At 39.8% G+C, this 14252-nt stretch overlaps 1 protein-coding gene across 9 annotated transcripts in view; it reads left to right on the top strand.

Moving 5' to 3' along the window:
* The window catches only part of RABGAP1L (RAB GTPase activating protein 1 like), a 668256-nt gene that overhangs the window by 501093 nt on the left and 152911 nt on the right, over positions 1-14252 (top strand). For 2 of the 9 annotated variants that reach the window (XM_070498042.1, XM_070498048.1), the window contains exon 1: positions 9832-10605. The exons of the other annotated variants lie outside the window; for them this stretch is intronic. In XM_070498042.1, coding sequence (XP_070354143.1) covers positions 10336-10605 — 270 coding nt within the window. In that variant the 5' untranslated portion in view covers positions 9832-10335. Of the gene's footprint in view, positions 1-9831; positions 10606-14252 lie in introns of those variants that run through there. 9 annotated transcript variants of the gene reach the window in all.

Raw genomic sequence — 14252 nt, 5'->3', positions numbered from 1 at the left:
CACAGCAGACACTTGTGAGATTTTTATTCTTATCCCTACCTCAGCACATTTTTATTAGGAATTTGTATTCTCACATTACTATTTAAGTCACAAAATTCCAGCAAATGATTAGAAAGCCCATTGGTGAGTATTGTATGATATTCAAACACTCATCAACTCAGTCATTATTTCCTGAGCTCTTTCCATATGTAGTCACTGTTCTGGGTGCTAGGAACATACTGGTGAGTGAAGTAAATACAACACCTACCCTTAAGGACCTTACTTTCTGGGAGCGTAAATCGTTTCCCTAACAATGTAATTATGCAGCTAGTTAAGGTAATTAAGAAGATCAAGGCATTCTATGAGAACGTCTCTTCATGACTTTTGTATTTTCCCTGGTTTATCTCAGTTGTTCCCATATTTCATCTTGCATATGACTACCGATTCCTAAACCCATCCTGTGGCTCCAGTTTCACATTCTCCATGGCCTATGGAACATCTCTAACTGATTGCCACATATTCCTTGCTAACTCCATTCATCCTCCACCCTTTCCTGTCCCCAGTGCTTTCCCCATCAGTTAATATCATTACTATCATCTCAGTTTACCAAGCTAGAAATGTCACAGACATTAATAGCGGAAGCAACTTCGAAAGACTACTATTTTAAACCTCATTTTCTTAATGAAAAATAAGACTCAAAGAGGTTAACTTTCTTGAAGTCACACAGCCACTGGACTTCGTCTTGGTTTTAAATCCAGGTCTCTTTGACTTCTTAGCTTTCGTTCTTTACATAACAACATTTTGAAGGATTGTTAAATTTCTTAAAGGAAAAATGATGGAGGAAAACACTCCAGAAAGAGGGAAGAGCATTTTAAAAGGCTCAGAAATATTAAAGTACCAATATCTCTAATCAGAGAAATGCTTATCTATCCCTCCGCTGGATAATAATTGTACTTCATCCATTTTGAATGCTGAACCACTTCAGCAAACAGCTATGGGGTAGCCACTATGTGTCAAGTAACTACCCCTGCTATGTTTTTAGGACAAAAACAAGGATAATGCAGGATACCTATCTTGAAGTGCCTTAGCAGAGGAGAGACCCTAAACATTGATTTCAGCACAGCTCATTAAAGTATAAGCCTGCAAGTGCTGTGAGAGAGACAGCGTGGGTGGAAAGAGAGTAAACAGGAAGACCGTGTACCCCACCTCTGGGATTGAGGGATTGGTTCTTGCAGGAGGCAATATCAGAGCTGAGTTTTGACAGATTAGGAAAAGGTAAGTGAATTAGAGGGGAGGCACAGTTCGAGAAAAGAAGAAAGCAAGGACAAAGACATGGAGGCATGCAGTTACCTAGTGCGTGCAGGGAACTTCAAGTAACTTGAGTATTACAGATGGTGGAGGTCCCAGCATGTCATACTCAGTGCTGATGTCAAATCAAAAGAGATGGGAATGGAGAAAACAGGATAGTTTTGAGAGATGGTGGGGAGGTTGAATCAACTAGACTTGAATAATGAGTTGGGAGTAGGGGAGTTAAAAGGAGGCTCTAGGATGACACCCAGGTGTGTGCTGGGACAATTGGGTAGATGTGAGGATACTGTTAGCTAGGCTAAGAAATGTAAGAGGAAGAACTGCATTGGGGAAGAAATGGTGACTCTGGACATGCTGAGATTAGTTTACGTGTGAGGCTGCATATATCCAGTAAGGAGATAGATTTACAAGTTGAGAGCTCTAGAGAGAGAGCTGATCTCATAGTTGGGTTGTTCAGTAGTAGTAAGAAAGAAGGGTATGGATAAGGGTACAGATGCTGCTCTTTAAGCCCCAGTTTTTACTTTGTTTTGGTTTGTCATTTCTTTTAGAATCCAAGACATATTACTCCCTCATATATTCATAGTGACGTGACTCTTAAATCCTGTAGTTTCCGCTGGACTAACTTGATTAGCCTCTAGGACATAGCCTCTGTAACTCCACTTCCTTCATTGTTTCAAGTAACTCAAATTAGATTGAAAACACTTATATATCAGATGCATAGTTATCCAAGAACTATAGTTGCAGTTACCACTTACTAACTACATGATCTTGGGCAAGTCACTTTTTTAAGCTTAGATGCCTCCTATGTAAAGTGGGCATAATTGGCTGTTAAGATTAAATACAATAATGCATATTCTAAGAGCTTAGCATAGTTCATAGCCTTTATAGATACTGAATAAATGGTAACTATTATTGTTCATACTTTTAGTCACTTAAATATTGATCAAGGGTTTGTGATGTGTAAATTACTTTGTTAGGCCCTGCTTAGAACAAATATGAGTGTGAGATAGGAAAGGAGCCCACCAAGCAGGCAAGCCCTGAGTTCACTTATTACTGTCATCATGTAAGACAGCCTGTGGCAATACTAAGTGTATGTAAGAGCTGAACTCACAGTGGAGAGACAGCAGATCACCTCCACTGCAAGAAGAGGAAAAATCACCTCCACTCTCACCATTTTGCTACCTCTGAAATTCTACTGAATCCATTTGAAGTCTTGAGTGGGGGCTTGGGGAGAGGGAAATAGTATGGCTGTACAATCTATGACCATCTTTATTTCAGAATATGGACATGTCTATTCAAAAAATGAATGTCCCCATCTTGACATATTCATTTTGTGGAAACAAATTCACTTTCTAATACATGGGCTGACCCATGTAACTCCAACACTGAAAATATTATTTTTCATAGTGACAGCTGTTAAACTATACCTAGCATTCTATGTAACATAGAGATAGCAAATTTAATAGAGAACTGGAGATGGACCAGGAGAAGAAGGGAGAGGCAATTCACAACTTATCAGGGTGAATATAGCACCTCATTGTTTTTAACAACAATGACAAAACACGCGCACACACACATACGTAAAAATAAAAAGTAAAATGCTGATCCCTCTTGAGAGAATCAAGGAATAGTCTAGATTCTATATGTCATAATTTTAATCTGATCAATTTAAAATAAAAAACCAGTCCTCTGCTAGCATTTATTTATGCCTTTTCCTCAAGCTAGAAAATAAGTTTGAACCTTATACAAATTGCCCAGGGAAGGGAATGCATGAACTGAGGTAGCATTCCATTTTCGAGCCTGCATCACTAACATGGCTTCAAGAAAGCTGCTCTTATGTAAACACAATGGCTGAGCTGTCAAGGATGTAGCCTCTCTGACTGTTTCACTGAAGAAGAGAGTGCTTCTCAGTTAAAAATTGAGAAGGCAGATTTGCTTTATTATCACAAGTGTGTGTTTAGAAGTGACTATTCTCAAGGCAGCTTTGGGATGTCCCCTCTCAACACAAGTCTAAGAATCTTAGATTTTTTCATATCAGATAACAGGCACAGGCTTCAGACCAATTCCATGTGGAATAAAATGGTGAAGCAGTCTTCCTAATAAGATAGTTTTTTTAATGGGCTAGATTAATTGAAAGATAGGAAGTTCCAGTGCAGGAACTGCTAGGCTCTCTGCTGTGCAGCTGGGCACTGGGATCTTGGCTTCCTGGCTCTGCCTCAGACAAGTTTTATGATCCTGAGCAAGTCACTTCTCTGCTGCCTCAATCTTTTCACTAATAGGATAAACATGTTAGACTTTGGTGTTTTCTGTGGTCTAAAAACATAGCATTACTTTATGATTCTGTTATCATATATAGAATATCCTTTTCAGTGAGGTATTGCTTTATTGAGAGACATTGTCCAAAAAAGTATATCCTTCGGGCAGGAAGTGGGATTGTGAACAGTTTAAAATGGTCCAAAAACCAGCTTATAGGAGGCCCAGTTAGTAGCAGGAATAGTTAGCTTGGAGAAAGGGAAATTAAGATTGTCTTCAAGTATTTTAATTAATGTCACATGAAAAAAAGTAGACTTAGTCTGTGTTATAAAATACATAACTCAAGCCAGTAACTAGAAGTTTAAGATTTCTGGCTTACCATAAGCAGTCCTTTTTATACAAATATAAATGTCTAATAATAAAATAGGCAGCTTTTTGAGCTAATTCTCAATGAAGGTATGGAAGCAGAGCCAAAACGACGAACTCTCAAAGAGACTGTAGAAGAAGTTCTTGAATGAATAAAGGCATTGCGCTGGGATCTGATCACAAGGTAGGCAGCAAGGCAATGATGATGCTTCCAGGGCTACTCAGAGTGTTACTAAATCACTTTGTGGGGGAAAAACAATTCCATTAAACTCTTCTATTAAAAAGAGACAAAAAAGAACTCCTTTAAGATTTAGGCCTTAAGTCTCACAAGAGGTCATAACATTCCCAAAAAACTAGGTAAGTTTATTTTACAGGAATCTTTTTTCTTTTGAATTCCTGTAAACTTGTTACCTAAACTACCCACCGTAGTCTTAGCTAATTATGTATTTTCTTTTATTTTTACTCTAATTCTTCAGTGTATGAGTTCCAACTACAGAGTAATGAGACTCATTTCCCTGTGATATAACTTGTATGCTTAGTGTCATTACATTTCGTTTTAGCCTTTTCTTCAAGTAGCTTGAGTAATACATAAAGTTAGAAGCAACATCTGATGTACCTTTCTACCTCCAGAAGCATGTAGCACGGCATTGAGCAGAATCAAGACTTGAACGGCAGAGTGTGAATTGTGCAGGATTTTACAGTAGTACCAAGATATCAATACTACCACTGTGTAATCTTTATTTGACCTGTTTGTTGGGTCTTAGGAACTTTCAAATTATTGAGGGTTCATCTTTTATTTTATTTATTTACTTTTTTGAGGAAGATGAGCCCTGAGCTAACTTCTGCCAATCCTCCTCTATTTGCTGAGGAAGACTGGCCCTGAGCTAACATCTGTGCCCATCTTCCTCTACTTTATACGTGGGACACCTACCACAGCATGGCTTGCCAAGCAGTGCCATGTCTGCACCCGAGATCTGAACTGGCGAACCCCGGGCCGCTGACCCATAATGTGCGAACTTAAGCGCTGCGCCACCCAGCCGGCCCCTGAGGGTTCATCTTTTAAAAAGTAGTTTATCAGACAAAAAAGAAATAGCTAGAGAATTCAGATTTTGCAGTTTTACCTCTCCTAGTTGAGAAGAGCATGGATCCTTTACTTATTATTAACGTATCTAAATCTTAAGGTGAACTGAAGAGGTAGTTAGTGTCACAGGAATGTCTTTTATCAGTGTTTGGCTCTCTTTCTCATGTTAATATATCCAGAGTCCTTTTTGACTTTCTAAACCCTAACCCAGATGAACACAATGCATTTTATACTTTCTCTCCACTTCTACATGACTTCCTGGAAAGAATGAAGGAAATTACTAGTTATCGAGCATCCACCCCGTGCTAGGCACTATGAGAGATTCCTTTATATGCATTAACTTATTAAATTTTCAGAGCTACTTGGCTGGGTAGATGATACTGGCATTTTACAGAGGCTCAGAGAGTGTTAAGTAACTTACCCATATGATGTAATAAGCAATGTCCCGCTTTGCTCCTAAACGTACGTTTAATTCTCATTACTTTTAGATTTCGGTCCAGGCCAATCCCACTACTGTAAGCCCTCTTGTGTCTGTATCCATTGTGGACAAAAAAGACATGACTAGATTACAACCACAGTGTGCTCCTCCTTTTGTGGTGTCCACATCCTGCTTTGTCTTTGGGCTTGAATGCCTCCCTGATTTTAAGTTACTGCAGCCTGGGAAGTGTTTCCTTTTTCACCTTTGTAAGCCCTGAAATAACTACTTAGCATGTTTCTTTGCACTTAGTGTTCTTAATTACAATTCCATAAATTAAGTCAAATATGCCTTTTATTTTACAGTGCAAATCTGTTTATGTCCTGCACGTGTCAGTAATCATGACACAGTGGAGTGGCTCAGGAGGAGCACTCAAGCACCAGGCTCTAATTAGGACTGCACCACCATCCACCTGCTTCCAGCACTCCAGAGAGTGAGGCTTCTGTTCCTTAGACCATGGCTTCAGGACCATTTCCTGGTCCTCTATTCTCTCACTCTGCCTCATTGGATGATTCATCCAAATTTCCCATATTATCTTCAACTTCCATTACAGAAGTTTTTTCTTTAAAAAAAAAATCTCCTTTTGATTGTGTACGGAAATTTGAGAAATTATGTATTGTTACTAGTTAATTCAGAAGAGTTTCTCTTCTATCATTAGTTTAATTTTTGGACTACTTTATAACTCAAAAATTTATTTTTCAAAAGCGTACTGTATTTATTGCTGAATCTTATCAGCAGTAAATAAATTACTTGAGGAGTTGGGAGAGGGAAGGGGAATTGCTCACTGAGATGAGTCACTCTTCTAAGGCTTCAAAAATGTCTAGAATTCATTCTTCTATTTCACCAAGTGATGTTCTAGAAGAGCTATTTTACCTGATATTGATCAATAGCCTATTCCCAAAGGACAACCTAAAAACAAGACCAGGGTTGAAAAATTATGGAAATTTTGAAAGCAAGGATGATGCTTTTGGTGGGGGGGCTGTGTATATAGGGTGCTTTATTCCTTATAGAAGGATACATACTAAGGTGGGTTGGGCTTGGGCTGATGTCCTCATATGTATAGCACTGAATGAGTACGTCTCTGAGAAGAAGTCCTGTTTGCCTTGATGTGGAAAGAGAGATGGGAGGATGGGGATGGGCATACAACCAGGGATGTGTTCACTTCTGTGCTGGTTCTGGCCTGGAGTGCAAAGAGATGAAGCGCTCTCAGTGTGGTCATTTCTAGGCAGAGAACGCCTGCTGGGCTTGGGGAGCCTTCTCTTCCACATCTTCCCACTGGGCATTTGAAATCTCCAGCCTTTGCCCTTTTTACCAGCTCTCCATGTTCTGGGTTCATGGGAACAGAGCTGTGGTTGCTTAATGCTGTAGCTCCCTCCTCATCTTCGTCCTCACTCTCTAATGATGAGTCCAGCTAGTGAAACCTTAGGGCCTGTATCCAATCCTGGATGTCAGCAGCTACATCTTCTCCATACCCCACTGGTGCCAGCTCTCTCTCTTCTGGTTCAGGGGCTAGTAGGATTAGCCAGCTGGGCCTGCCCCCATTTCCTCCTGCTCGTCCTCATGCTCCTCGCTGCTGCGATCCCCAGTGCCTTCTGTATGGCCCTAGTGCAGCCACAGTTCCTCAGACTGATTGGAGAAGGTACACTCTGGACCCATGCTGTCTCCCCCTGAAACTACTGCTGCCATCCCAGCAGGGGCCACTCAGAGCCCGTGGTGGAACCTGCACCCTCACTACCTCAAGGATGATGCATGTCTGAGGGGAGGGATGATAGAGAGATTGGGAAAGGTGAAATACGTGACCACTTGTTTGGAGAACCTTTTACATAGTGTTTTGTTAAATGTACCTAAATATTTTTTGTTTTTTTTGAGAAGGATTAGCCATGAGCTAACATCTACTGTCAATCCTCCTCTTTTTGCTAAGGAAGACTGGCCCTGAGCTAACATCCATGCCCATCTTCCTCTATTTTATATGTGGGATGCCTGCCACAGCATGGCTTGATAGATGGTGCAGTTGTCCATGCCTGGGATCCAAACCAGCAAACCCAGGGCCACCGAAGCAGAGCATGCAAACTTAACTGCTACACCACAGGCCGGCCCCTGTACCTAGATGTTTGAAGTGTAACTTTCTCATTAAAATATCTTATTTTATTTGTGCATTTTTTGCAGAGGAAGATTCTCCCTGAGCTAACATCTGTTGCCAATCTTCCTCTTTTTCCTTGAGGAAGATTTGCCCTGAGCTAACGTCTGTGCCAATCTTCCTCTATTTTGTATGTGGGTCACCGCCACAGCATGGCTGCCAATGAGTAGTGTAGGTCCACTCCTGGGGACTGAATCCACGCCGCCAAAGTGGAATGTACTGAACTTAACCACTAGGCCATGGGGCCAGCCCCTGAAATATCATATTTTAGTTATTACATTTAATATTTAGTACATATAGTTTTAACTTCTTTTGTGAGCATCAGAGCCAAACCATACAGTTCCAAAGTCTTTTGATTAATTTTTACTTCTTTTTATCAGAATCCTTTTAGCTAAGAAATTATTTGTTTCTGGCTTAAGAAAAAACAAATGCTTCTGCCAGTGTTCTTTGAGACCAAGTCAGTTAGATGGAAACATCTCCCTTCTCCTTTGAAAAAAATCAATCAGAAAAAAATTCTGTAAGCCAAGGAGTCACTGAATTCTTCCTTCCTGTGAAAGTCAAAATATCCCCTTGTTCTTAAATGTGAAGCTTCTATGGCAGTTATTTTCACACTTACATAGCAGTAGCACAGTCTTTTCAAACAAAATCTTATGCAGAACTCCAGTATGTAAACAAGATAAAAATGGAGCTGTTCCCTGTCGGGGGGAGAGGGGGTGTGCCTGTGTATGTAGGCGTGGGGTATGAAAGACCCAGAACCTCTTCCCTTTTCCTTATAGTCTCCCTCTTCCAGCTGAACCAATCCCAACCCTGGGTAGCCCATCAGACATTTCCTCTAAAACCTTAGGGATCTGAAATTTATTTATATATATGTCGTATTCTTATGGCTTTGAAAATACTACATTAAAATCTTTACTATGTATAGTGTTTTAAGAAATCATTTTGGGAAGAAATTACAGGCTTGACAGCAATATATAAATACATTATTTACGGTATTTTGTTAATTAATACTTTAAATATTTAACAGAAAAAGCTTTATTTTCCCTGAGTTTTTGGAAAAAGAAACCAAATAATATTCTGTTAAAAGAGACGGTATTTCTCTTTAATCCCAATCCCATAATTAATCTACTTCTTTAGCCAAGATCACAGAGATATGCTGATAAACATGTTTTTATTTTGTTACTTGCGGAGATCTGTAACTCTTGTTTGTCAGAGTAGGAAGCTAAGAACTGCTCTGGTTCTCTTAGCCCTGTTACTCTTGTCCCATGCTCCAGCTGTGTGGAGAGACTGGTCTGGTGTTCGTGGGACCAACTACAGAACTGCAACACCAAGAGTCTGAATAGATACTAGTTAATTGCTAGGATAAAGTTAAGAACTGTCCCTAAAGGTCATCTTGTCCTTTTGCCTTCATTTAGCTACAGCTGGTTATTCACATCAAAGAAATGAATACTAAGATTGTAAAACTTTAAACTATGGATAATTCTCAGTTATATTATTACTAGGGAAGAATTAATTTGAGCAGAGAATATCAAAACAATGTTTTGAACTATTAACTGAGTGTTTATCAAGGTCTCTGGCTTAAGAAAGCTGTTTTTCTTTTAAGAATCTCAAGTTTAGTGGTTTCTTAAATGTATACTCTTATTATGTTGTAGAGTTTATGTTTTATCATATTATGTGTTTATAAAAGTCTTCCTTTTAATTGTGGCTAGCCTTCCTGGAATGCTGAAATACTTATGCACATCCTAGCATAAAATCATTATTATTGGATAAACACTTCAACTTGAGGGTGTGTCATTTCTTGGATGCTCAGTCCTTGCTGTTCTGTCCATATTCTGTCATTTTGCCCTAAACCTCTCCTCTGTAGAGAGATTTCAGTGATCTAACAAAGATTGGAGCCTCCTATTTTAAATATGCAGTATAAAATCAGACTTCTATCTGTTATCGTTATTAGAAAGCAAGAGTGAATAAAGGTCAGCCTTTTAGCTGGCAAGCTGTCTGATTTTTCTGTGAGCATCACATGTTAGGAGAAGCTAGTTCATCTGTCTTTGGGTTTAGGATTCAACAGCATAAGCTGTCAGACTAACACTGATTGAAGGTGGACCAGGAGGAGGAAGCGCATCTGTCCAACGGCTTGCCATTGGCTTCTTATTACAGCATTCTCCCCCGAGACACACTCTGCATGCTCATTCACCTACCTCCTCCTCTCCCCTCCCCTTCCTTCCCTACCCCTTCATTACTGATTCACAGCAAGAGGCAGCAGCAGCAGCAACAGCAACAGCAGCAGCAGCAGCAGCAGCAGCGGCAGCGGCAGCGGCAGCGGCGGCGCTGCTTGTCACGAATCAAAGATTGCAATGAGCTCATCCTTTTCTCCTTGCAGCTTCACAACTGCCCCGGCGGCTTCCTGGCTACTGCTGCTGCTGTCCGCTCACACACAGACACACACACACAGACACACACACGCACTCTCACACACATACGCACAGCACGCTCACACACACACACTCTCACATGCAAGACCCTTCTAAGCAGCTTGTACATTTTTACACATGTATCTGAACTCTCCTGCCTCACTCTTGGCCATTTTCTTGCATTTGATTGCTTTTGTTGTTTTTTATTTAGATCAGTATTTGATTTCATTTTCCAGTCTACTTTGGGGCTCTTGCACAGTGGATAATTTAGCCGAAATGTTTTTCTTGCGGAGGCATTAGCTGACAATTCCCACCACAGACTGGCTTGTGCATGCTCCTGGGGAGACCTAAGCCTGGCTCCCCTCCCACCGCAGTTCTTAAAATTGTGGATAAGAGATCCAGCTTTCTCATTCTGGATACCTACTTACTGCTCATGGAAGAAGGGGTGCCCTGCCCAGCCCCAGCTGCTAAGCTCACACCTCCTGTCAAAAAGTCCCAGGACATGCACGACGAGAGGAGCAAGCTGGTGAATGAGTATGCTTGTCGAGTGCTGGAACTTCTGGGGATGGGGCATCGTCTGTTTGTGCCTCGGCTTCTGGCGGTGAGACTGTTTTTCCTTGAACTTCATTTGTAGGGAATCTGCCACCCTCTGTGAGAATTCCTTGTATCCCTGGAAGAGGCTTGCAGTCTCCTGTTTTCTTCTCCTTCTCCCCAGTCTACTGAGAAGGAAGTGCTGAGCAGCCACGGCTGTGGGGCTCTATTCGAGCCTGGTCCACGCCACTCCTTAATTGGCTAGAGGAGATATGGCTCTTTTCTCAGAGCCCAGGGCTACATTAGTGGCATTATCTCTGTGGCAGCAAACAAAAAACAAAAAACCCAAATGGTTTTCTTGCTGGCTAGGCTCAGCAATAAAACAGAATACCCAAGTGCTTGATGTAGGCATTCTGTTATTTATGTCTCCAAAGGGTTAAATTTTACAACAGGCATTATTGCTACTTATCTAGACTACGTGTGGTTTGCTTTCTAACCTCTCCATTTGATTGCCAATTTGATTTGTTTTTTGATAGAGAATTTTACCCCCTAAAAATCCTTGGGTAGGAAATTATAGATTTTTCTCCTGGAATGTTCGAACTGTGCATCTGTGAAATAGCTTAAAGCTGCTGGCTCTGTGCTGTAAATCTGGGAAGTCTGGCTTGCTTGTTTTGATTTCCTGAACAAGAGAAAAATCACCCTTCCTCACTTCCTACCAAGGGTTAAAATTAAATACCCACAATCGCTGGGGCAGGGTTTCCTTTTAGTGGTTTGAGAACTATACCTAGCAACTGTTCTATAATGTAATTGGTCTACAGTAGTCCTATACCATTATTTGGTAATCAAACAAGAATAATTTAGCTTTGTCTATTTTATACAATGGAGTTTAATCCATTCCAGACTGTTCCCTCATTATGATTCTCTCATATTTGAGTCTTTTCAAAAGTACAATATTGACTTGACTGAATTGAACTCTTTTTTTCTCATGTATCTCCCTCCAGTGCAGTTCATCTCTGTTTACACTTATCTTTATAATTACAAGTTCAGTCTTCATGTATGTCTTTGCATGCAAAGTATAATCATTACAGACATGTTAGGAAGCCATGTACATAAGGGATTTCTCACCCTGAAGAAAGTCTGTTTATAGCTGCAAGATGAAGTTAGATGCAATGACCAGCATATAATTATTGGGATGGGGACGATATTTTTGAGAACTAAAGTTCCTTTGTCATTTAAGAAGGAAAGAAAAAGCGGCCAATACATACGTTTTAATGCCCAGGTGAGGTCATCTGTGCTCACTTGAATTTTATTTCCCTGAATCACATTTTTTTCTTAATAAAAGAGAAAACTGAATATTCATGATTCTATTAGAAAGGAGTTTTTTTTTAAGTGAAATAAAAAGCATTTTATTTTAGCAGCTTTGACACTAAGAAGTGCTAAAATACATTTCAACAAATTCTGTGCCTCTCTGAGGAATCAGTTTTGGTCTAATATCTTGCCATATTCTTAAAGACTGCCTAATTTGATGTCTCAAGGGCTTGCACTCATAACTTTCCAGTAATCCTGTGCTGCCTTTCTTTGGCATTTACATTTTCAGTGTTTTAAAAGAAAACATAAATTGATAAATAAGAAAATCTCTTATACTAAAATCTGCTTTAGGGATAAATTTAAACTGCCTGTAGTTCAAAACAAATTATCAACAGTAAAACCCACAGGGAGTTGGGTTCATAAGCTTCACATCTTAGGAGGTCATATATGGATATTTATGTTGCAACTATACAAATTCTGCTTGGTTGCCCCGTTAAGTATCTGAGGTAGTACATCCCTCAGGTTGTTTTGGGCTCTAACATTCAGAGTCTAGGTAACAGTGCCACTTGGATTACATGTGAAAAGTGCGGATTTTCTGTAGGGCCGTTTGGAAATCTCTGGCTTTGTTATGCAGTGTCATACTTAAAAGAGTATTGATAGAATTAGAGTACTCTACATTTGGGGAAATCATATGCCCTTTAATTAGCAATATGGCTGTGAATTGGGATCAGCTATCCAGTGAATTACGGCCCAGAGTTTAGCACGTGTATCAGGGGGAAGTACAGTTGTTCAGCCTTGTGTTATTGGACTGGCTAATGATGTGGGATCGATGGCTAATCTGCACAGGGTGGTCTTAAGAGGAATCCTGCCACATGCAATATTGCAGCCTTTCCATTACCCGTCAAGAGGGCATGCACTGAAGTTCAGCTTTTTAATCATGTTTTAAATATGAATGCCTGTGGGTTAAACACATACAAATACCTTATTTTAAAGATCTCATTAGTTTTTTTGTTCACATAACACGAGTTAATTTTCTTACTGAACTGATATAAATGAAGATTTACTAAGACAGTGTTGTGGGTTTGGACTTTGAGCATCATTTATTGTTCCCTGATTCGCAGAGGAACCATCAAACTACTAGAACGTCAAGTACATTTGGAGTTTTTGCTTATTGTCCTGCAAAGGTACACCTAGTAAACAACAATCTCCCTTTAATACATCAGGTATAAGTACTTCCTATTAGATATTACCACAAGGCATAAATTCTGTGTGCAGAGTCACTAAGTACACGTTTCTTGGGTGAAATTAAAATACCAAAGCAAGAGAAACAGGTATCCTAGACACCAGCTAAGTAATGATTCCTTCTTCTAAAGCCTGTGCTTCCAAATGGTTCTAAGACCTCCAAAAATATTTCTCAACTGAATAGAAATCCTTTTAGACACTATAACTAAAGGAAGTAAAAGCTATTTCTGGTGAAAATAGTGAAGGTGAGAAAGAGAACAATGCCTAGATTTTTTTTTCAAATAATCCCTTAAAATTATCAAACCTAGAATTTGCTGCTTATCAGAGGCCCTTAAAGATTTATCATCCAAGAATAGTGAGAGGTTTGGAATAGAAGCATCTAGAGCTAACATTCAAATGTTAGAACTGTTCATTTCCACCCACCCTACTTCCTTTTTAAAAAATCACTTTAAAATGTGATCCTCTTGCAATGAATTTTTCAGTGGGAAAAACACACTCAAAATGGTATCAGCAGTGGCACATAGCCAGAGTCCATACTCTGTAAGTATATGAAATTTGGAGAAAGAGAAAAACGTTTACTCTGCTCATGTTCAAAATCTCCCTTTCCCCTCTAGATTGTCTCTTTTTGCTGTTATATGATATGGGAAGTTATTATCAGATCATTATATCTTAATGTCAGTATTGGCTAGTTTCAATACTGATACTCTGGGTACTCTGTACGGTGGATCCAAAGGACTCTCAGGCCAAGGAGGGTTGATATATACAGGCAAGTGCTCCAGCTGTCCCTTCAGTAGCCATTTTAAAGTTGTTTTTTTTTTAAGGTATGCTTTTTTTTGGTGAGGAAGATTGGCCCTGAGCTAACATGTGTTGCCAGTCTTCTTTTTTTTTTTCTCCCCAAAGCCCCAGTTCATAGTTGTATATTCTAGTTGTAAGTCATTCTAGTTCTTCTATGTGGGATGCTGCCACAGCATGACTTGATGAGCGGTGTGTAGGTCGTCGCCCAGGATCTGAACCAGCAAGCCCCACAATCTGAACTGAAGCAGAGTGTGGGAACTTCACTACTCAGCCATGGGGCCAGCCCCTTAAAGTTTAATTTGGATAAAATTTCTTATGCTGTCAAATTGTATCCTAGTCTTGTGGGTTTTTTTTTTTTTAATTTGAACACTT

Source organism: Equus asinus, chromosome 25, assembly GCF_041296235.1.
Source record: "Equus asinus isolate D_3611 breed Donkey chromosome 25, EquAss-T2T_v2, whole genome shotgun sequence".
In the NCBI taxonomy this organism is placed as follows: Eukaryota; Metazoa; Chordata; class Mammalia; order Perissodactyla; family Equidae; genus Equus; species Equus asinus.
This window is presented reverse-complemented; position numbering and strand designations above follow the sequence as displayed.